Source organism: Ptychodera flava, chromosome 9, assembly GCF_041260155.1.
Source record: "Ptychodera flava strain L36383 chromosome 9, AS_Pfla_20210202, whole genome shotgun sequence".
Classification (NCBI taxonomy): domain Eukaryota; kingdom Metazoa; phylum Hemichordata; class Enteropneusta; family Ptychoderidae; genus Ptychodera; species Ptychodera flava.
The window spans coordinates 13,394,370-13,418,975 of NC_091936.1; the positions used below are offsets into that span (position 1 = coordinate 13,394,370).

Below are 24,606 nucleotides of genomic sequence, written 5' to 3' on the forward strand. Positions count from 1 at the left end.
CCCTCCATATTTATTGAACATTGAACATGAATGAATGCATCTTTCAATTAATATTTGTCTTCAATTTTACATATTTACTGTCAGGTACTTACTGTGATATGATTGTAATTTTAAATTGTACTTCTTATTACCATGTAATGGATGTACACTTTTCAACGTGGTAATTTTTAATTGTTGATACTTACATGCTAGCTCTCTGCAGAAGTAAAGGTTTCTTTGTCACTATGGTGGAGATTCCTTTAATATGAAAATTGCAAATTATAATAAAACGGCTGAAAGTGTGGAATTTCCAAGACTATATATTGATAAGTTTTGTTTTTGATCTTCTACTTCAAGAAATAAACCACAGAAGTAAGTAAGCATGTGAATACAATTTTTACAACTTCAGGAAATTGATTCACTCAGTCTTCTTAATGTAATATTTGATCATGCTGGAACAGTGGTCTATCAATTTGCTATTTGTAAAAAGTGTTCTTTTGATAACTTTATGTCAGTGCTTTCAAATTAATACTTCATTGATTTCAAACCATGTTCTACTGTCTGTATTTCAATGTTTCTTTTGGCTGAATGAAATATCAGATCACTGATACGTATTCAATCACTTTCCAAGCAGTGGATAGCACAAGTTGACAAAACAGAGCTGTATTTAGTGTTTGCCTTGACCTTTAACCTATGGCAGCCACCGTTGGTATCCTTCAGAGAACAGTAGGGTTTATAGAGTTTTTTTGTGCAACAGAAAAGGTACCAAATTTGAATATTCATTTCCATCCCCTTTAATAACAAAATACATCACTCCAAAGTGGCACATATGTTTTAGGGTACATAGTTTAGCTGCGGAAATAAACGTTTTATATTTGTCATTTAATCTCTGTACATTGAGTAGGCTGCATGCTTCACTGCAAAGCTTGGGCATTTGATAACAGAGAGATTTACAATGACACATGAATCATTATTGAAATAATGTTGAGTGATATGTCTGAGGAATTGAAAGAGCAGGTACACAATCAAATGAGCATCATATGCTGATTTTAGAGATACACAATATAGATATTCTACATACTGTTCTACACTTAATATCATACATGCCAAACCCTTGCTCTGATATTGTATTTGTATATATTGCTCTTTTCTCTTCCATCAACTCAAGCTTTGTCTTCATGTTGGTACAAGAAGCCAAGTTTTAGTGATAGCCTAGTCTGTCAGTTGTGACAACTGCTTGACTTGTATTCAAATTCCGTAAAGTGGCATTTCCTTTCCAGAACATGTTTGTAGCGTTATTTTTACACCTCTGTCCATATTTGACCTTGCAAGTACGTGTGGAACCTACAAAAATTGAAAAAAAGAAAACAAAAGACACTTATGGAGAATTTTTGCATCGAGGTATCTCAATAGAATTTTACGTTTTGAAGATCAAACATTTGTCTCTGGAGCTCCCTGTAATCTGAGTGTAGGGAGTGCAGTGTACAGCAGCTGAGTGATGAGGCATGTGTTATGCTGCTAGTAGAATACCATGAAAATTTCAATCAGAGAGATCACACCTTCAGAGCATGTGAGCTCAAAGTTTGAAATGATCACGGTTGAGACACAACAGATTTTAACCATCCACTTTTTTCTGAATTTTTCACAATCCGCATTTAATTTCAGGGTCAAATATGAACTGTTAGCATCCACATAGGATGTAAATAAAATGTTACAAAAAGACAATGCCACCATAAGAAAAGAAAACTCTTGATTCTCCTTTTTGATTTTACAGTAATGGATTATGGTAATTATGTGCAATCCAAATGACCCGATGTATGAGAATGACTATTACATTATAAGTAAACACATTATTTGCACAAGTTTTGAGTCTGCAAAGTTACTTCTTCAGAGAAAATTTCTTACAGGGGGCTATATTTGTTGGATAGGTTTCCCTGGATGAGGGAAAATGCCAACTTTTTTGCACAGTGTCATTGTTGGACAAAACTTGAAAGAAATGAAACAGACAGGGTGTGAGAAAGCTTTTTGTAAATATTTGCATTCACAGATCTTAAAGAGCCAATGAAATCGAATTTCTGCCATTTATTTAACTTGATAAGAGGGATTCACAATGACATTTTGACCACGATACTTGTGCAGCCCGCAAAATCCTTGATTTATGATGGACCCTTCAGATTGACTGTTTTTGCTGCTAGATCTAGTTAGCACCAGATAAAGACACAACTACTGGGAGTGGACCCTGAAGTAGGGATAGCTGACTGTAAAAACTGAAATGGTTCTCATCGAAACAAGCTGATGATGATGTCTCTTTGTCACTATCGGGGAAAGTGTGAAATACTTTATTGACATAGGTACTGGAATATCGGAGAGTGTTCGGAAAGCCAGGAAAAAGGTCAACAAGTCCACGGTCCTATGTGGAAGGACCTAGACTGGCCCCCAGTCGCCTGGCTTTTCTCGGCAGCCGATTTACTGGCTGGCCAAGCGTCTGTTGGCCATCTACGCAACAGCCTACGATTAGCGCGATGTAAATGTTTGACAGACTTAGGGACCGTTCAGTTTTTACGGCTGGAGGGGGGCGGCAAAATCCAGGGGGGGGGGGGTCATTGTAATTTTGGAATCCGCGAAGGGGGGTCATCGCTTTTTCACTGGTAGGAAAGGGGGGTCACCACATTTTCAAAAACATAATACCAACAATAAAATTCACTTTATGCCATGGCCATGATCGACCCTCTTTACCGGCGGGCCGCCTTCGGCGGCAAACTACAATAAATATACTTTATGTATTACCCATGACCCTCTTAATGGGCAGACGCCTTTGATGGCCCACTCCAATTAGGTTTACTTCATGCCATGGCCATGATCGACCCTCTTTACCGGCAGCCGCCTGCGGTGGCCCACTACAATAAATTGACTTTATGTAATACCCCCTGACAATCTTAATGGCCGGACGCCTTCAGCGGCCCTGTCCAGTAAAGTTTACTTTATGCCATGGCCATGATCGACCCTCTTTAGGGATGGACCATTAGACCTTGGGAGGGGGGTGGTCACAATGAAATTGTGAAAATTTTTTTTTTACTATTGTAAATTTCTGAAATTTTTTTTTTCCAATTGAGATTAGCTGTGCAAATTTTTTTTTTCAGAGTAAATTTTCAGATTTATAATTTTTTTTTCATTCGTCGCTGTCTGAAGATAAAGAGGGCAAACATGTGGTGCCAAGCACCACAAGCGGCCACGCAAGTGGTCATTGGGAAGAGGTCAGGAGAGGGGTGTCCCCCTGCTGCTGTTGGAGCTTTTGAAAAATAGAGATTAAAATGGTGTTATTTGGTGGCACTTGGGGAGTATTTTTGCGGGGGGAGGTCAGGATGGGGGTGTCCCCCCTCCTGCTGTTGGAGCTTTTGAAAAATAGAGATTAAAATGGTGTTATTTGGTGGCACTTGGGGAGTATTTTTGCAGGGGGGTGGTCAGGAGGGGGGTGTCCCCCCTCCTGCTGTTGGAGCTTTTGAAAAATAGAGATTAAAATGGTGTTATTTGGTGGCACTTGGGGAGTATTTTTGCGGGGGAGGTCAGGAGGGGGGTGTCCCCCCTCCTGCTGTCGGAGCTTTTGAAACATAGAGATAAAAATGGTGTTATTTGGTGGCACTTTGGGAGCATTTTTTTCGGATTACACATCTTCCTCTGAAACATGGTCTTCTTGCTCCTCAGTAGCTTCGTATAGTTTTGAAAATTGACTATTTTGGTTTCCTGGCTTCCCTTTCTGACTGCGTGGTGAAATGCCTACATTCACCCCACCAAACATCATGCATATCTCATGATTTACAATTGATTTTGACAAGCTGAGAAGCTAAAATAAGCTAAATAATATAGTGAAATTTGCATATTTGTGTTTTTAGAGCAATTGTTGCCCTTTTTTGATCAAAACATCTATTTCTCTGTAGCAGCATGTCCAAATTGATTGGATGTGTATAGATGTGTCGAAATTTCAATATTTGTCTTTTTGGGCAATTTATGCCATTCATGGTCAAAAAATCTGTATTCTCTGAAAGGGCTTGTCCAATTTCTTTGAAATTTGCTACACAAAAACGATTAATCATGCAGATTTATTCAGTATTTGCTATCAAGAAACTTTCAAAGTTCAACCCTTTTATGTGTTTTTGTGTTGGGATTTATTGGATAGATGGCAATCTACGTAGTGTATTGTTGAATGTTAAAACATGTGTTGCTGTTGTTATTTGAGGCTGTTTTTTGAGAAAAAAGAATTGAAAATGCCTTTTTAAAAGCAAAATAATACATAATGACTTGATATGTTGTTTTATCATTATTGACGTGTTTCTACTTGTTCACCCATTCTTGCATTCATCATTGTAATAAAATGCTGTGAAAAAAATGAAACTAATGTGGCCTGCATCTGTTTACCTTGATCTTAAAAGGCAAATACAACTTTCTGTCTTGACAACCATACCATAGTTTCAATGTTTTACCTAGTGTACCTGCTTGGTTTGTACGCAGTAAACAAGTAGAAAACAGGCTCTATAATTTCATAATTTTCAAGTGATCAGAATACAAAAGTCCTGAAAAGATAAGATAATCACAACTTCCAGTATAAGGGATACAGTCACTCTAAATGTATAAATTAAAATTAAAAATGTGCCGGGAGGATGTATTAAAAATACAGAAAGTTGCTTACTGTCGGTAAAATCTAAAAAAAATTTAAAATTTTAAAGACTTTTGCAGATTTTTTTTTTACGCCTTGTCTTCTTATTTATTTTTTTTTTATTCTGCAAACTAGTTTGAAGATTTTTTTTTTCCTAACTTTCTGCTCTGAAATTTTTTTTTTTCTGTTTTTGACCACCCCCCTCCCAAGATCTAATGGTCCGTCCCTTACCGGCGGGCCGCCTTTGGTGGCCCACTCCAATTAGGTTTACTTCATGCAATGGCCATGATCGACCCTCTTTACCGTTTGGCCGCCTTTGGTGGCCCACTAGAATAAAGTTGACTTTACGTAATGGCCCATGACCCTAAACCGGAGGGCTGCCTTTGGCGAACCACTCCAATAAAGTTTACTTTATACAATGTCCATGGACATAAGTTGTCTATGGAAATGAAGTTAAAAATTGCCTTACCCTTACAGTCATCCTAATTAACAGACGTTTCAATAGATGTGGCTGAGAAGTTTGTGCACTGGCATCTCTGCTACACGAATAAAGTGCGCCGCGTACCGGAGTTCAAATCCAAACCGTCTTGGTAAATTTGAGATATGGGTTTTGGTTATTTTTCAGCGGGGGGGGGGGGAGGGGGGGGGGGGGGTTCATCAATTTTTTTGTCTGACAAAGGGGGGGGGGTTGATCTTTTTTTTCACGAAAAATGCAGGGGGGGTCTATATTTTTTTGAACACCGGCGACAAGATTTTGCCGCCGTCCCCAACCCCCCCACCCACCCCCCCAGTCGTAAAAACTGAACGGTCCCTTAGAGCAAGTCAAGGAAGGACCCTAACCGGCCAAACAATAGTGCCAATTTCATACGTTGGCCCACTATCCAGCAAACAAACTATGACAACAGAAATGAACACAACACGTCCGTGGTCACTGGGGCGATTTTTATGCGTAAGATCATTTCGTGGGCACTTAAAAACTTTTCTTGCGAAACCTCCCACCTGGTACACGAATTCAGTATTCTCTTGCGATTTAAAAACTACATGTTATCCAATTTGTCACTCACAGGTTGATACTCCTACTACAAGTGAGTAAGTAAGTAAGTAAGTAAGTAAGTAAGAAAGTAAGTAAGTAAGTAAGTAAGTAAGTAAGTAAGTAAGTAAGTAAGTAAGTAAGTAAGTGATTGGTTGAAATAGTGTTACTGTCTTGCTATGCCTATACCAGCGTGTGGTATATGAAGTGAAAAAATCGTCTTCTTTATCATTGTGGTCGAAAGGACGAACATAAACACTCAAAAAATTGCGGAGTGACTTGACTTTCCCTTCGTAAATTGAAGTTTGGAAAAAGTATATCTGTAACTTTTAAATGTGATATTCAAACTCAAACGAAAGTACATAGCATATTTCCAACAAAGATATTGCCGGCCAGTTTAGCTAAATTTTACAAGGTAGTGAGCGCCCTCTAGCGGGAAGCGTCCGTATTGAATAACGAATCACTTTTTTCGCTAATAGTGAACAGCGGCGAAGATAACGGACAGTAGATTCGTGATGCTTTAGTGTTAACACGCGAACCATGAGAGCCACAAAACTGTTTGTCGGTTTTCGCGTCTACCTGCATGTATGCTTTGCACAAAAATTAAGGAAGGAAGGATTTTAGAAGAACAAGCTTGTTTCTCAATGTTTGATGATTTTTAAGCACCAAAACATCTCCAAACAAGAACCAAGGAATAACATTTCTGTGTTCTGTACGCCAACTATTTCTGTTTAAATTACAAACTTGAAAGCAAGTAACTTGTTTCAAAGAATTTGAAATATTATAAAAGCAAAGGAGCTGGGTATACACTTAGAGCAATAAAAAAAAACAATGCCAATGAGAATGTCCGTTTAACCATTTACTAATAATGATTTCGTCCAATGCCATCGTCATCGATGGTGACTGTGCAGTGTTTACAAAGCATTTGGAACGAGTAGATCAAGTTTATCTTGTAATCGCTGGCTTTTACGCATATATTTCTTGCCGAGGAAAGAAAATACGTAACGACTTTCTTTCCTAACTTTAAAACCTATCGCATTATAGTCCAGTCAAAATATGAAATGACCCACCACAAATTGCAACAGAATTTATTTTTTCACTACTCACCTCAGAAAAACCCAGAGAAAAACATATCAAAAGTCTTCCAAAACCAAAGGAGTGGAAAAGTGCCTAATTTGCATAAATCCAAAATGGCCACCCCAGTATAATAGGTTCAATGCTTTTGGCCACTTACTGCCCAATATTGGTCCGATTTTGGTAATTTTTTTTTTAATTTCCATGTACCTTGTACATTTTCATCATATTTTAGACATGTTTACAAAAATTCCATTGTTTTTATTCACAAAACAGGAACATAATTGTAAAACAATGGTATTCTCACACACTATGTCTTCCAATCAATACTTGTTTCATGATTTTATAAGGTGCAAATGTCTGTAATGTTAAATAAATAAATAAGTAAATAAGTAAATAAATAAATACACAAGGATTGGAACAATGCCTAATTTGCATAAATCCAAAATGGCCGCCCCGGTATTATTGAATCAACACTTATGACCACATATTGCGCGATATCAGTCCGATTTGGACAATATTTTTTTTATTTTCTTATAAATTGTACATTCTCTTCTAATTTCCAACATTTTAGGGCATTTCCCATTGTAGTTATTAATAAAACAGGTACACAAGTCTGAATTTCAGGGTAAAACAATGGTACACAAACGCACTTCACCTTCCAATCAATACTGGTCTAATTTTGCAAGATGCTAAGGTATGTGGTGAGAAATATATAAATAAAATTGAAAGCAATCTCAGTATAACTAATACAGAATATGTATCCATTTTAATTTTGGTTGTTAATTTGCCAATAACCTATTCCCTATTTCACATTAAAAGCCACCGGCTGAACTCACGCATTTTTTACAACATTCGTCCTATAAAAAGTGGGCGGTTTATTCATATCAAACAAAGTCAACCTGGTTTGAAGTCTAGTTATATCTAGTGTGTTGATATTGTGTTACCAGGGTACACTGGTTGTCACCATAGTTGTGAAACTCAACATGAGGTTCAATACTAGCTGGTAATTGTAAAATTACCAGTTTCCCAAATGCTGTTTATTTTACCCAAATTGTAGATAAACAGCCGAGCCTGAATTGACAAAGTGTGCCAGCGCGGGAGAGCCAAGCAAAGGGAGAGGGGGTTTAAAGTCTCCTGGAAAGTGTACAGATCACATTGGAATTAAAAAGTATTGGTAGAAAAGGAAAAGCAACTCCACACATCGTTCATATTTGGGTTGTTTGTGTTTTGTGAATGATATTGTGTATAATATAAGTGTATATCATGTTTTGCTGTTTTATGTAAAATGTTGCTTAGCCATGGCGAGGTACCCGTAATCTACGTGTCTTGTGTTAATCCGCACTGGCGCGGAGAGATTGCTGTGACACTATGATCCTTTGGCGCTACGTTTCGAAAACAGACTTTTTCTTCATCAGCCACTTAAAATTCATTTTTGATTGGTGAGACCAATTGATTGATTGTTAGATTTTTTAATTTTGGTAATACGTTGTTCCACTTACGTTTGTTGTTCAAGTAGGGAAGCTAGAATGTCTACAGTTTGATCTCGTTTTGTTTGTGAAGGTTCGTGTGACCCTCACCTGAGTATGAGCTATTGTAGTTTTTGTGAAGTCTGGCGCTTATAAATGTGTCACCTATATTTCTGTTCCTTCTAATAAATATATGCGATTATAGGTTGGTTTTGGAACATTTTTTTTTAGTATTTTGTCTTTTTCAAGTTCACTCCAGTTTTCTGTCAGGGCTTGTTTGATTTTTGTCGTTTCTATGTACGGGCTATATGTTGGTATTGTTGGTGGTGTTATTTCTTTCTTTTTGTTGTTCAAGCAATCTTTTTCTGCTTTTATGATCTGTCTCTCTGATAATGCTTTCTATTTCATTTTTTTGTATTGTCGGTCTTGTAATTTTTCACTAAATTGTGTGACTTTTTGTGTAAAATCGATTTCGTTGTTACATGTTCTGATGTATCGTAATGATTCACCTTTGATCAGACCTTTGAATGTTGCTGCCGGATGGCATAAGTTTCGTTGTAAGAATTGAAATGTATCTGTTGGCTTTGTGTGTGTGTTGATGTCGAGAATATTCTCTTTGTTGTATCGACGACCTTTGTAGATAGGTCTAAATGTGTGATTTCTTAAGAGGAGCTTTCAAACGAATAATTGAAAGTAGGATGCATTTTGTTGATTTTTGATATGAATTCATTGAGTTTGTGTTGTGTTCCGATGAAAATCAGAAAAACATCGTCCCTGAACCTCAGCTAGGTCGAGTTTTGTTGTTTGTGTTTCTGTATTATTCTCGTTTCTGTCTCATGAAATGTAATATCTGCTATTTCTGGAGAAGACGGGGACCCCATCGAGCATCCCCATATTTAACAGTAGAATTCATCGTTGAATTCGAATGTGTTGTTTTTTTTAAGATTACTTCTAGAAGAGCTATCATGTGTTTCGTTGGTGGTTGCTTGATTATGTAACTGTTTGATGATCTTTCCTGATTTAATGCTCTGCCGATTGATTCAATTACCTCATGTGGTGTATTCGTGTACATGGAAATTACATCCAGTGTTACTAGTGTCGCTTTGGCCGGAACTTTGATTGTCTCAATTTTCTGTATTAAGTCTGTTGTCTTTGGTGTATGTTGGTTCTTTCTTGACGATTTTTTTGAGAAAATGGTCAATGAATTCTGATATGTGAAATGTTAGACTAGAGCATCCACTTATGATTGGCCTTACTACGAACATAGCTCCTGGTGGCGGCACTTTGTGTATTTTCGGTAGAAGGTACCAAAGTGGCGTTCTTATTTTTCTATCAACTGGATTCAAATATTCATATGTGTGATGGTCAATGTGTTTTTCATTGTACATTTCTGTTATGAGATTGTGTACCGGTATGTCTTCTATTGCATTTTTTGTGTCATCTGTTGCCAATTTTGTGTAGTATTGTTGATCGTTAAGTTGACATTATCTTATGTAATCATCAGTGTTTAAAATGGCTGTCCCCCCGTCCTTTATCAAAAGGTTTGATGGTTATCTTCTTGTTTTTTGATAGCGTTTTGAACACTATTTGTTCTGCACGTGTCATGTTGTTTTTTTGTGTTTTGAATAGGTGTGTTAACAATAGCCAATTTTGTTGCTTCCAAATAATTTTCTAGTTTTGTGTTCTCGGTTGTATGTGGGATCCATTTCGAGTTCATTTTGACTGGGTGTTGTACGGTCTGTGTCTCATGATATATCGGAGTCTCATTTTCGGAATGTATATTTTATTTCCCCTATAACAGGTGGATTCTGTTAGGACGATTTGTTGTGGGAATGAATTTTAAGCCTTTGCTAAGTACGTTGATTTCAATGTTGGTGAGTTTGTGTGTCGATAGGTTCTTAATGAATCTGAGTTGTTTGATGCAGTGCTCAATTTTGTTCTATTGTGACTTTTCGTTATTTTTGTCATTCTATGATTCTTGTTTATGTGTTTCCTTTTTTTATCTTTGAACTTGGTCATACTAAGACTCAATACAAAGCTGTCTCCGGCCATTCTGTCTCTCTCTAATCCGAACCTATCTCCAAGTGTGTACCCCAGAAAACTCTGTTTTTTTAAACGTAGCGCCAAAGTATCGTAGTGTCACAGCAATCTCTCCGCTCCAGTGCGGATAAACACAAGACACGTAGATTACGGGTACGGCTCGCCATGGCTGAGCAACATTTTACACAAAACAGCAAAACATGATATACACTTATATCATACACAATATCGCACACAAAACGCAAACAACCCAAATATGAAGTGGAGTTGCTTTTCCATTACTAGCAAAGACGAACAACAACTGATGAATAATTTTGTCTTTCTTGTCTTTCTTTCTTATTTATTTATTTATTTATTTATTTATTTATTTATTTGTGTATCTATTTATCTATCTATTTATCTATTTTTTTATTTATTTCAAATTACAGACATTTGTATCATATAAAATAAAACAAGTATTGATTACAAGACATAGTGTGTGAGAATACTATTGTTTTACAGTAAAATTCGGACTCATGTTCCTGTTTTGTAAATAATAACGATGGAATTATTGTAAAAATGTCTAAAATATGAAGGGAATGTACAAGGTATATGGAAATAAAAAAAAGTTATTAAAATCGGACCAATATTGGGCAGTAAGTGGCCAAAAGCGTTGAAACTATAATACCAGGGCGGCCATTTTGGATTTATGCAAATTAGGCAGTTTTCCACTCCTCGGATTTTGGAAGACTTTTGATATGTTTTTATATGGGTTTTTCTGAGATGAATGGTGAAAAAATAAATTCTGTTGCAATTTGTGGTGGGTTACCCCCTTTTTTGGCCTAAAATGACTGGACTATTACACGGATGAAAATAAATTGACCGTGTAGGGCCTACAGAATATGAGAATGAACTCATCATACAAACTATTGAAATGTCATGTTCAAGTTATTCTAACTTACAAAATTTAAAAAAAATATTTCATACTGTATTGTTAAAAAGACATGGAATGTGTTTTAATATTTGGAAGCATTCGGTTTAAAAACTTGTTTTAAAACGTGGAGTACAGCAAACAAGTAACTATGGAGAATATACGGACAGCCATAAAAGGAGAGTATACCTTTGAACAATAAGGAAAACATCTATAAACAAATCTACGATGTCCAGGGCTTGGCAAGTAAAATATGGATCACAGGATACTTATTTATATAGTCAATGCCCCTAATCAAACACAATCATGAAAAAAGAACGTTCGTGGAACACACTCCATCGGTCACTTTTGTAGAGTTTTGATGTCGGTAGTGGATTTTGTAGGCGGTATTCCGGATGATGTCTCCACAATCGTTATGAGTGCAGTAGTAGTATGAAGAAACACTTTGGATATCCTCTGGAGAAAATAATAGTTTGAAGGCCTTTACTGGAATGTGATTTATGCGAGTATATACTTTAGATCGTGCGTAAGGTAAACCCTTGAAACTCTGAATTTGTCAACGCTAGAAAAAATGCACTATCGTAATTGTATTCGCGACACAAATTTAAGCAGATACGTTTTGTACAATCGTAACTCAATTGACTATAAATGCAATAGTTACATTATCTACTACCCTTGATTTATAATTGATTTTTTGTCATCGTTTCCAACATGTATAGTGACGTTATTTTAGCCTTTGATAAGAGTTACACCTTTGCCTTTCTTATTTAAGTTTTAAAGTTAAAGGTTGCGTGCGAGTGTCTTGGTATTTGCGAAGAAAAATCTTTGATACATGATCTCCATCGCTATTCACAAATTTCGTTCGTACTCCGACCGTTAGTCAAGTGAAGGCTGTGTAACTGAAATTGGCTGCCTGACATTGTTGACCTTCGCCTGCGTTGCTTATGGAAAGTTGTTTGCCGTCTTGTTTGTTTACTCCAAGAAAACTCTGGCTGCACTGGGTTGCGTAAGCTTTGCCTTTTAAGTAATGCAACTTGTGAATTTTCCTCTCCACAAACATTCTGAAGCGAACTCCCTTCTTGCTTTCCCACACATTGGCCACTTCTGATTTCAGTCCCGGGATACGCTTGCTGTGATGTGTGTGTGGCGTTTATATTTCTACGTTTTGGTATGGCTCCCTGAAGACCCACCTCTTGCCACTGGCTTCCTACTTGACCGTTTGGTGATTGTTGTCGAGTAGACCGTGAATCGTTGTCACTGCCTGGGAAGACAATCATCTTTCCACGTCTGTTTCTCGAAACGTCGAATCCTTGTTGAATGTTAAACCATCCGTAAATGTTGTCGCTAAGCAAACCCTGGTTTTCCTGAACGCACTGCAGGGAGAGCTGAGAGTTCATTGGCGGATGCCATGGTAACTGGTATATTTCTTCCTCCGCATCTTCGTGCCTTGAGTCTTCAGTTGCTGCTAATAAATCACGTGGTGCCCTTTCTCGTCTCCGTCTCTGCGGATCAGCCTGCTTCTTGAGATCATCTTCAATAATGGTAGCAGCATCATCTCTACTCTTCTTTCTTAGCAACGTGGCAAGGTCTTGAAGTGATCGCCCATCTTCTTTCCAAAGCTGTATGACGATTTTCGTCGGGCTGCCGTTGTTTTGTTGAGCGTGATGTCGAATCCAGTTCATTTGACTAGGTTTCAAATCCAGTTCCGCTGCAACTTGCTGCCAGTCATTTGACATTGCATGCGGTACATCCAGTAGCATTTGGACAGCGGTTAGAGCACCGTGCGTCAGTTCGTCACCGCAGTATCTTGCTTGTGTTTCAAACTCTGCCTGACGTGGTAAGACTGCAGTACAGCCCCTCAAAGCCAGACTGGCGCCTTCATTCTCCAACATTTGGTTCCAGGAGGTTTGTAGGGAAGACGATTGAGTGGAGAGTACATTTACACTTTCCCGCATCAGCTGATCATGACAAATGTACTTGGCAACATCTGGTACAACTGTTGGCATCGGCACCAGCATTTTATCGCAACTTTCCTGCAAGTGCTAAAAAGGAAAATAAAATTATCTATTTATATATATATATATATATATATATATTATATATACTCTGATAAATAATTGTCATTATTGCTAGCACAACTGAGTATGTTCTCCTTTGTCGATATTATATTTATCGAGGTCACAGTATAACTTGTAAGAAGGCAAAGTTGACTACAGTGTTCGGGATTTTGGAACAGTAGGCCTACTATGTCATTGTCAATGTCAAACAACAAGTACGGCCACACTTTAGATAATCCGCATTGTGTCGCTAAACTGTTTAAAGAAGTAAAAGTCTGAAATGAGTGTCTGAGCGATCGGTGAAACATACCATTGTGACAGACAATTCGATTGGATTGCTATTTTCCTGATTCACTTCTATTGTTGCCCAGATATCTTCAACCGTCTGGTCTGTTTTCAAGATGACAAAACAACAGTTCGGTACGCTGGAGTTTCCATCAGCCCACAGAACCTCTGGATCAACAACCTGGCATGACAACACAATAAGCATCAGGTGTGTTCAGAATGCAACAAAACTACCCTAACCTAGATATTGAATGATTACGGTATGCATTTTGTGTATCGCCTGAAATTCAATTAGCAGCGTCTCTACGTATATCCTTTACTATCATTCAGTGTATTCTGTTATTCGACAGGAACATCGTCGATACTTCCTGATTATCATGCTGAATGCTGCTTTTCAACTCTGAAAAACACATTTATTGAGCAGATATAAAATACCAATTATCGCCAACTTTGTGCTTTCATGCAGAATCGTCGGGCCTTCTTGGTTATCTTACGTTTTGTTATTTTTTTGTATGTTGTTCAAAATGCATTTTCTACAATAAAATGCAAATTTTTGCTCAAACATGTCTTCTCGAGGCAAATCACAATTGAATTCAGTGAGTATTATCTGGGGTCCAGTCAAAATGATGACGTTATATTCTAACATAGCATACAAGATCACAGAGGTCCATGAAATGTATGACCACTTTTTGAATTTCGTTGTACAATACGTTCCGAAACATTTTGGACGATAAATTCTCAAAACCAGAGCTTTACTTCCTGTACGAAGTGATCAAACGATGATTCACCATACCGAAAGTACACATGTAGGTTATGAATTACAACGTTATAACGTTAGTTGCTGTTACCTTTTCATCACTTCCCATGACCTTCCACTTCTCCACAGGTTCAAAACTACCAAGCCTTATCTTGACCGGACCGCCACGCTTTTTTATAATGATCTGTCGGGGTCCATCGCATCGGGATCCGGGCTGTCGAACTTTCTTTTCCACTGCGGATATGAGCTGGAAAATAGTAGAAGTTTGAACTGTACATGTCAGTGAACGAAAAATGAATTTGTATATTTCGTGCAATGACAGTTTTTAGCCGGGAATGTTCCTAGATTTCCCATATAAAAGGCCGAATATTTCCAAAGATGTTAAAATATCGTGTTCTGCTTACTTCGTCAGAGTCCTTCGCATCACTTGGTAGCAGGTACAATCTCACTGTTATTTCCTTTGCCGATGATAGGAGCGGGGAGCAGTAGGTGAATGCGTTACAACAAATGCTACTCGGTTTAATGCCATCATCAAAGCGCACTTCTCGTACTTTTCGGATTTGCGCCTGTCGTTCCCACTGCGTTATGTCTGCGTAGATCGCTGAGCTAGCTGAGCTTATTCCACTCGTTGACGACGAGAGATAAGGATATGGATAATACGGATCATCGTCTTGATCAGTTTCACTGTAAAAGTCTTTCGATGAACGAAGACATTTGTTGCTTCCTGCGGCGGGAACATACGTATTTCAAGTTATGAAAATTTAGTTCATGATACTACCAATCTATCTAGAAAAGGTATCGGCAGAAATAATAACAGTGCACTATAACAGATCAATAATTTATTTCCATACCTGAGTAATTGTTCAACAAGAGGGACTACGAATATTGCAGCTAGGGTCACCTTGCTTAGTTTGGCTTCCTAAAGAAAGTGATTACCTAACATTTACAGATGGTTGAAATTCAAAATTACCGCCATCCCTATTTTAACTCGATGGCGATAATGCAATTTTGCGATATTTAAAGAGTAAGACTTTTTTTCTGCATTAAGAGCATTAAAGAGCGTTAAAATGAGCTGCCCCCAAGTGGTAGACGAGAAAAGTATTTTAAAATTTGAACGTCCGCATATCTGTACCCGGTGCGCATCCTGACTGAAATCCCTAGACTTCGCACGCAAAATGAAGTGTGTTATAAAATTTGAAAATGAAACAAAACGTCTACACAGCTAAACTGTAATGGAATATATTAGTGAGGTAACGCAAAAAACAGTAACACTGAACACTGTGCCGGGGCACTGTGCCTCGCACTCAAAACAGACATGGATACTAGTAAGATGTACATGTAAGACGTTATTATTTTGTAAAGTTTGCACCTAAATAATGCGGAGACAAAATATAGCCTCTAATGTTTACTAAATAGTCTGTAAATATGACATCACCTTTGAATCCACTGTACCCATCAACAGTATTCCCACCGTCACTCGCACCTTTATGTGTGTTTTCTTCACCAAGATCGTCCTTGTTCCTACCAGTGTCACCGGACAGTTGATCGCCGTCAGTGGCATCTTCTTTCTCATCATAACCACTACTGTAGTCATCCTCTGCCTCCTCCGTTGATTCTTCATCCTCCGAGTTGTCTGGACTAGTTGTTGTTTCCATAGTAACTGTATACCAGGTAAAGTGCTTCATAAGCAGCAAGGTGTACGCGGGTTTTATCACACAGAGTAAATTTTCAGACACCAAAGGCATCTTCTTCCAAGATTTCGGCTCGCCTTAGTTTCGGAAATAAGGGAAAATAGGGAAAGAAACATAACTACCTTTTATAGCTTTTATATATAAAAGAGGACCACACGATGAAAGACACTAGAACACACAGGGACAGAGAGTGGAAGGCAGCCCTCACACATTCTTAGTGGTTGATACGTGACTCGTGATAGGATGTTATAAAATCAAGCTTTGTGCCAGAATATCATTGTTTGTAAACCTTTTGATCTAATGTACAACTTAGATGTCATTTGAGTATATCGGCCCAACGAAGACGGGTAAGCCGCGAGATTTGGACCAGTCCATATCGTCCGGTATTAATAGCTTCTTTAAATTTCATCGTTGGCAACATTGTAGATGAAGGTGTTGTTTAATTTAATTGTAACTATCAAGTGTAATAGGGAATTTGTGAATTAACGCAGACGTTTAATGTGCTTGAGGGAGGCTGTCGTTGGAACAGGGCGTGTACGTGCGACTTTCTTGTTTACAAAAAAATGCATTTTATGCATGATATCTAGATGCATCATGTCAACATAGCTACAACATTTAAATTTTCCGATATTCATAACACAAGTATATGTTTTCACTTTCATCAATCGCCAACGTACCCTAGATACAGTGTTTACATCGGTCGTAGGAGTCACTGGCAACCTTCGAGCAGAGTTCCGAAGATAGCCTCCCTTTACATGTATCTATATGAACTATCAATGCTGATATCTATGGTGAACGTCACTATACCATGGAGCAATGCGTGGGCATGGGTACATGCGCAGACTTACCAAACCCAGTCTCGCTACAGTACACAGTAACCTTGGTAACACCATGGCGACCGGTATGGCAGTGTGGTAGTCGTAAGAAGACAGGTTGCTGGAATTGTAAACCGTGAGGACCTACACAAACTATCCACGTTGCTAACTGCTCCGTTGGTGCGAGAAGTGGTACATCGTCCTTTTCACCGCTTACTGCTAAAAATATCTCCTGTGATTTCTCAGGTTGAAATGCGTATTCAGGAACAGAAAGCGTCAAACCAGTTGGCGGCAAGAACAACTGCCCACCTAAATGATCGAAACTATTCCAAACCTTGTACATGTGTGGAAGGTAGTTGTAAGAGGGACGCGAGACAGAATCACTGTGACTGCCTTCTTTCAGCAGCTTTCCTTCACTATCGAGGTCAACTGTTGTCTTTGGCCGTCTATTTTCCTTGGCAATTCTGACATTCTCTGCGGAGAGGTAAGCAGGGACGTTCATACAACTGAAGCCGTTCGAGCAAGGAGTGCCGACATTGTTGAAGTTCGTGTTGTTTTGCAAAACTTCGACATCTGAAACTAGCCCAACATGACAAGAACACCTTGACTTGTGTTTAAATTTTACCTTTTCGGCATCGCTGACATTCTCCCGAAATGGTGAATAGTTTTGATCGATATACTGAATACTATCACTCTCTGTGCACGAGTATAGGTCCTCACTCAAACGATCGAATGAAACAGTTCTGTTTCTTTGTGACTGTTTTCTATCTTCGCATAAGTGAATCCCGCTGTCTGAACTCTTTTCCCGGGAAAAGATCGGACTAGAAAGAGTACCCCTTTCAGGATACGTAGATTCGACATATATGCCATCCTTAAAGTCTTCTTCTCTTCTCCCAAAAGTTAAGTCTCCAATACTCATATAATCACTGCTGATACTCGATGTATCATGGGAATGATATAATGTCTGGTGTGTGTGCGCTGCATCCTTGTTCTCGCTCAGTTCCCTGTAATCAGTCTGTGTGCCATCTGGTTTGGATTTTACGGTTTTTGGAATCTGAAATACATAAAAGCGAAAGTATTGGTATCGAAATCACAAATTTGAAACTTCGAAATCACCCGGCGTAACCAGCCTCCGAATCTGTGCAACTAAACAGTGGAATCTAAAAACTTAATTTCAGATCCTATCATCTTATCGTCGAATCAAGCCAGCTATTATCAACCCGTCTTTGAATCCCCTTGTCCTAGTCAGTGACCTAACCTCGGATATTATCACCATATGTTTGAATCCTCGTAAGCTAACTTAATGTGGATATGCTGACCTGAGAATATGTGAGCTCAGTTTGGATTTGATTTAGCGCCATTAGACACCAGTAGTCACGGTTGTTAGAAATGCTACTGACGATGCAATCGTGATCGGCAGAACGTCTTCTAACGCTTCCTTTGCGACTTCCTTCGATCTCAAACTGGAAGAACTTTTCCAGGCTAATACCTCTTAGTTTCATTCAAATTTGTGTTAATTGCTTGCATGCTATAAAAATTCTGTGCACGTCATCCTAATGATGTATAATGTGTCTATGTCGTAGAATGAGAATGGTGTCTAGTGCCTTATAGATAGAATGGCCCTGGCTATTAAAGCGTTTTCTTTGACATAGTATTGGAATTTCAGTCATTAAAAATTGATTCGGCAACATATTTAAATGCTTTTGTCATATATGAGAGAGAGAGAGAGAGAGAGAGAGAGAGAGAGAGAGAGAGAGAGAGAGAGAGAGAGAGAGAGAGAGAGAGAGAGAGAGAGAGAGAGAGAGTGTGTGTTAAGAAAAAGTGGTGTATCTTACTGTATCTTACGCCGAACAATCGATCAAAGAATTTGGACTCGTATCTTCCTTACTTTCTAATCCCCTTATCCTAGTTGACCTCCATTTGTGTCTGGAATGTCTGAATCTCTACGATATATTCCATTCGTCAGGACTTATCCCCTCTCCTTGCTCCCTTTTATGGGTGAAGTTGTATTGCACTTAGCCTATCAGTAGTGGGAGGGCGCTCCTGCTTAACCTTTCCACTCATCATGTTTACAAAGTTTGTACTTTGAACACACTATTCATAAATTTCGCTTACTTTGGATACAGATTCAGTGAACTCTCGTCCAAAGAGAAGTATTGAGTATTGAGTATTGAACTCCACTTTCGCAATCTTCACTTCTAGTATACGTATCAAAAATGCGCTCCTAGGCATAGTATATTTTTGTAAATTTTTCTCAGTCTTTGTGAAAAAACTATGTGCAGATGGCCAATTTTATATCTAATTTTAGTCCATAATTTCTAGACATTCTCAGACATCCAACCCTTCTCCCCTGAAGTTTTCGAGAGCCCCTTAGTCTATCTCACATTCGAGTGACGTTTGGCCATGCTACGCTGCGGATCAGGAATTGGATCAATCGTTCAAGCCTAATTGAAGGAACCGTTTTATTTCTTTTGCCACGAAACCTCTAAATTTATATGCTTATCTAGCGCATGCGGAAGTTCATGCATGGTTCGCGTCCGTGGTTGTCCAAATAACTCGGTATGCGATCACTAAACTATCAACGCGACAGAGTTTACCGAAGTTTATTCCCTTCGTTTGTTCAGTTACATTTTTGAGCAACAATCTAACACCCTCCTCCCCGAGTTCCTCCGCATTCACTCCATTTTTGTGAAGGATGCCTTCCCTGCATTAAATAAATGAAACAGTCACATGATAAAGGACAAGGATGAAGTAAATACAACACAAAAAAAATTCCAGGAAAAATTCCAGCCTTCTGTTATGAGATCAAATTATTTTTTCCCTTTCACCTGCCGACAATTTTCCCCTAAAACCCTCAACCCTCAGACTGCCATAGTGCATTCAATGCGCGTATGTGTACAGCAATGGAATTTGTATACAGCTCGCCCAGAATGCAGTGCGATGCTAAGGGTTCGTTCCAGGAAATTGTACAATTGCGAAGCTATTTTTGGAAAATTACAGACACCGTAATTTTTTCTAATATTTGCGGTTATCACAATGCCGAGCTGTTTTGACTTCCAGGCAATCCGATAGTTCGTGATGGGGGAAAACCTATACGCTCTGCTACCATCGTTTGGTCGCAGAAAAAACGGTGCAAACTGGGAATTGTACAGCGAACAGGTTATTCTTTATAATACGCAGGGAAACTGATAAGCTTCAATATTTCCGAAGTTGTTCAACCCCGACCAACATTGTTTTGTTCATTTCGAGATTCCCTCTCGATACAATTTCGAGTAAAACACTCCATATATCGCGTTTCGATACAGATCCCCATCCTACCACAGTAGAAAATTCCTGCTCTGAAAAAGCGTCTCAACAGCGGCTAATCACCGCAGTGTATGAAAGTTCTCTTTCGTTTGTTAGTCCCCGCGGACGAAGTCCGGCGGGGACTTAGGCATAGATTGGGTCCCGTCTGTGCGTCCGTCCGTCCGTCCGTCCGTCCGTCCGTCATCAACAGTTTCTCAGACACTGCTGAACCAATTTCGTTCAAACTAGGCACAAAGGCATAGCACTATGACCTACAGATGCACGTCGATTTATTTTGTGATACGATCGAATTTGGCCGCGAGGCGGCCATTTTGTTGCGATTTTCACGTCTCAGACATCCTGGAGCAGATTCTGTTCAAACTTGGCACAAAGGCATAACACTATCGCTTTCATATCCATGTCAAATAATTTTGCGATACAATTCAATATGGGCGCGAGGCGGCCATTTTGTTGCGATTTTTCATGTCTTTGGACCATAACTCAGACATCCTTGAACAGATTCTGTTCAAATTTGGCACAAAGGCATAACACTATGGCCTACATGTGCATGTCAAATTATTTTGCGATACGATCCAATTTGGTCGCAAGGCGGCCATTTTGTTTGCGATTTTTCATGTCTTTGAACCGTAACTCAAACATCCTTGAACCGATTCTGTTCAAACTTGGCACAAAGGCATAACACTATGGCCTACAAACGCATGTCGAATTATATTGCGATACGATCCAATATGGGCGTGATTGCGATTTTTCATGTCTTTGGACCATAACTCAGACATCCTTGAACCGATTCTGTTCAAATTTGGCACAAAAGCAAAACATTATGCCCTTCATATGAACACCAATTTATTTCGTGATATGATCCGACCAATATGGCTGACAGGCGGCCATTTTTTTGCGATTTTTTCATGTCTTTGAACCGTAACTCAAACATCCTTGAACCGATTTTGTTCAAACTTGGCACAAAGGCAAAGCACGTACTATGGCATGCATATGCATGTATCAATTAACCTTGCAATAGGATCCAATATGGCTGCAGAACTGCCATTTTGTTGGAATTTTGCATGTCTTTGAAGCGTAATTCAAAGGTCATTGCACCCATTTTGTCCAAACTTGGCACAAAGATCAAGCACTATGGCATACATGTCAATGTACTTCGTGACATGTTCCAATATTGCTGCCCGATGGCCATTTTTGGATTTTTTCATGTCTTTGAGGCTTAATCATATGCAAATATTCCTTAACCAATGTTGTTGAGACCTGGTACAAAGATAAAGTACTATGGCATACATATGCATGTCTACTAATTTTGTGCTATGATCCATATGGTCAATAGACAGCCATTTGATTTCAATTTTGGTGTGATTTTTTATGTCTTTGAAACATAAACATAGGTCACTGTCTCTCGATGGACTGATTTTGTTCAAACGTGATACGAAGATAAAATACTATGGCTGCATTCTTGTGCACATTAAATTGTTTCATTATATGATCCGAAATGGCTGATGGCTGATTACAACAACATACCCGATCCCATACCATTTCGAAAATTCCACCAAACCATGTGTATAGTATGTGCCGTCATGACACTAGAGGCAGTGAGGGCATCATTATGTGTGATGTAATCAAAAGTTCCTTCAGTGGTCATTACCGGCAGAGATGAGTCATTTATTGAATGTTCCTCAGATAACTTTATTATGCAAGTCACAGGCCTGATGCAACCGTTGCATCGATGTCATTCCAAAGCGACCTATAGACCACAGCTTCCTAAACACAAAAGATTATAACAAAATGGATAAGCGGGGACTGTGTCATCAACGATGACTTGTTTCGTTTACTTTGTGACCTGCAAAGAAGATGTTTGGTTTGTTGAATCCATCAATGTTGGTCGTCATTTCCCACTGTACTAAGTCACGGGACCCTGGCTCAGCAATCGACAGATCATTTTTCCATGAAATGGTTTTGTATACTTAGACAACGCACTGACTCCTTACCGCAACTCAGGTTTGGGTGTAAATATAAACACAAAGAAGTCTATCATATACAGAGCAGCACCAGAAATACTTGATATGATCTCGTAAAATACTTACACAGCTTCGCAGTAACTTCGATAGACCCATTTTCCGACCCATTTTCACCAGTTTTTGTCCTTCTTCGACGGTTTGTATCAGCTGACACACGAGTCTCCCTGGCCAACTTCTTAACACTACTGGCGAGCGATACAATTAATCTCGTTTTCCCTTTCTTCTTAACCGCTGGCTGTCGAAGGACGGTATTCCACGGTTTGACAGAACAAAAACATTAATTTTTGTTCGATATGTTAGGATGACGGGATTATGTTAAGAACTGAACGGTGTCTGTTGCAAAAGTAGAATCCACTTTATCGGGGTAATCGATCCGAAGCTTCACACTGACCTATAGCCGTGACAACAGTGAAAATATAGCCCAGCTGATCCCAATCTGCCGTAACAATGCTACAAAACTTGTCCTTGTATCAGAGTACAGCCCAGGGAATGACGTCGAATGACGTCGAATATTTATCGCAAAAGTCCCCGTGACTCATGTTTCAAAATGAAACCTTTGTTGTGTACTGGGTTACGCCCCCGGGTTAAACCCATCTGATTAGACACGGAAATATCGGGTATAAATGGAAGGATCACGTGATCCTAGATGTTTGGGCCGGGAAGCGTAATACGGGTATGTCGTTTGGCCAAATAAACAATATAAACAGAGTGACTCATTTTGTATCTTATGTAGCTAGCAGGAAAGCTTCGTGTCTGACTGAAAAGAATACCAAAAACATTACTAGTATAGTGGAAATAATGCTCGTTCAGTGTCACCTAAAATTAGTTCTAATGAACTTGGTACAAGTCCGACAGGGATCAAAATTTAAGAATGTTTCCATTTTATTGCTACATTTTCTATCTGTTGGCAAGTAAATGAACATAACGCTTAGACTTAGTGTAAACTGGGCTTCTGGGGAATAGTCTATCTGTATCATTTCTGCGAAGTCCGTGACTCTCACTTTTCCGCCATTACGTCACGCAAAGGTTATTCAAAAAGCACTGGAGGTTTCATTTTAAATATCGCCCATGAACTGTCCAACGATTATGACGATACCTGAATTTTTGACCACACCGGGGGTACATAAACTTGCTTCCTAATGACACCGACACAGAAATCCTTATTGGATCAAAAGTCGATAAATTTCTAACTTGCAACTGTATATCCAAAACTTCAAACACTATGAATGAAGTAACGAACCACTCGTTCATTTCAACGCCATTCACATGTTTTATTATGGCACATTGGAATTTACAAGCCACGGATTTTATGATCGCCTATACTTTATAATACCCCCCTCCCATAACTATATACAAAGCTGTATGTGTGATGCATTATTTTACATAAATACTTCCTGGTTCTCCTCCCTGGCTCAACCTGTGGCCGTTAGAATATTAGTGTACTATAGACTTCCTGTTTTGCCCCTTGTGCTAAACGCACGTTCTAACAGCTGCTACGTAGAATTACTATATATACTTCCTGGTCCTGTCAACGCGCTAAGGGAGCGAGCACAATTACATGTAACGACATAGGTGGGGCAACGGGAAAAACCCTGTGTTCAAGGTGGAGGGGTTCGGCCTTGAAATTCCAGAGTACCATGGGGGCTTCTAACTTTTTACTCAGTGAAAAGTAAACAGATAAACCACTCTTGGTGGAACAGAAAACAAAACTTGCATAAACCTGTTTTCTGATTTTATCCTTAAACGATCCTTGACATTCAGCAAAAGTGATGCGGCGATTTTCTTTTTTCCCCTTTCTGTTTTTTTATTCCTAACAATGCTGGTTCGGCACTACTGATGCAACAGTTATTGTCCTTTATCACTGGCTGCATAATACGTCTGTTTTCTTTGTAGCATTTTTGGACATGCAAACAGGGATATCAAGAGTAGCCTGTACTGATGAGTACGTAACAAATTAAAAAGACATGACGCGGGGGTTCTGAAATGACGCCCGTGGTAAGCAGAAACGATCTTCGTTTTTTGCCTAATGCTGACTGTTAGGATGTGGGCGTGAGAAATTACAGTAACGGTTGACTATCATAGGGCTTCTAAAATGACAATGTTCTAGATAAAAGACGATCAGGCAAACTAATTAATCTAACAGATTATTCAAATCTCTTTCCATTGTTAGCTTCGTTGACTCAATTGTATAACACACCGATAATTTGGACGAAATTTAAAGTCATTTCTTCTACACCTAAGCAAGTTCGCAAGTGGAATAAACTTACATCAATTGTCAAACATATGTAAAGCACAGATAGCACTGATTCTGTGTGTGAAAATATTGATAACGATTGGCGCTATGGCAACCATGTATAGTGACATGACACTTTTGGGTGTTTTCACTTTCAATCCCCATACTCTTATCAAGTAGATTTACGTTTGAAATATGATATACATGGTGGATATTGCATATGTGTGTATAGCCTTTATTAGCTTCCGCTTTGTGTGTATGTGTCTGTGTTACATATATTCATGCACT

The 24,606-nt window shown here is 38.8% G+C and overlaps 1 protein-coding gene across 1 annotated transcript; it reads right to left on the minus strand.

Annotated features, from left to right (window-relative positions):
* Positions 1-11,160: 11,160 nt before the first annotated feature.
* Positions 11,161-22,337, minus strand: LOC139140043 (uncharacterized). Its single transcript, XM_070709036.1, has 7 exons — positions 22,152-22,337; positions 16,792-17,812; positions 15,688-16,020; positions 14,657-14,976; positions 14,344-14,499; positions 13,521-13,676; positions 11,161-13,195 (listed from the first exon to the last, which is right to left on the minus strand). Exons 1-7 carry the CDS (start codon positions 22,191-22,193, stop codon positions 11,999-12,001), a joined length of 3,225 nt encoding a protein of 1,074 aa, XP_070565137.1. The 5' UTR covers positions 22,194-22,337; the 3' UTR covers positions 11,161-11,998.
* Between the last annotated feature and the right edge of the window lie 2,269 nt (positions 22,338-24,606).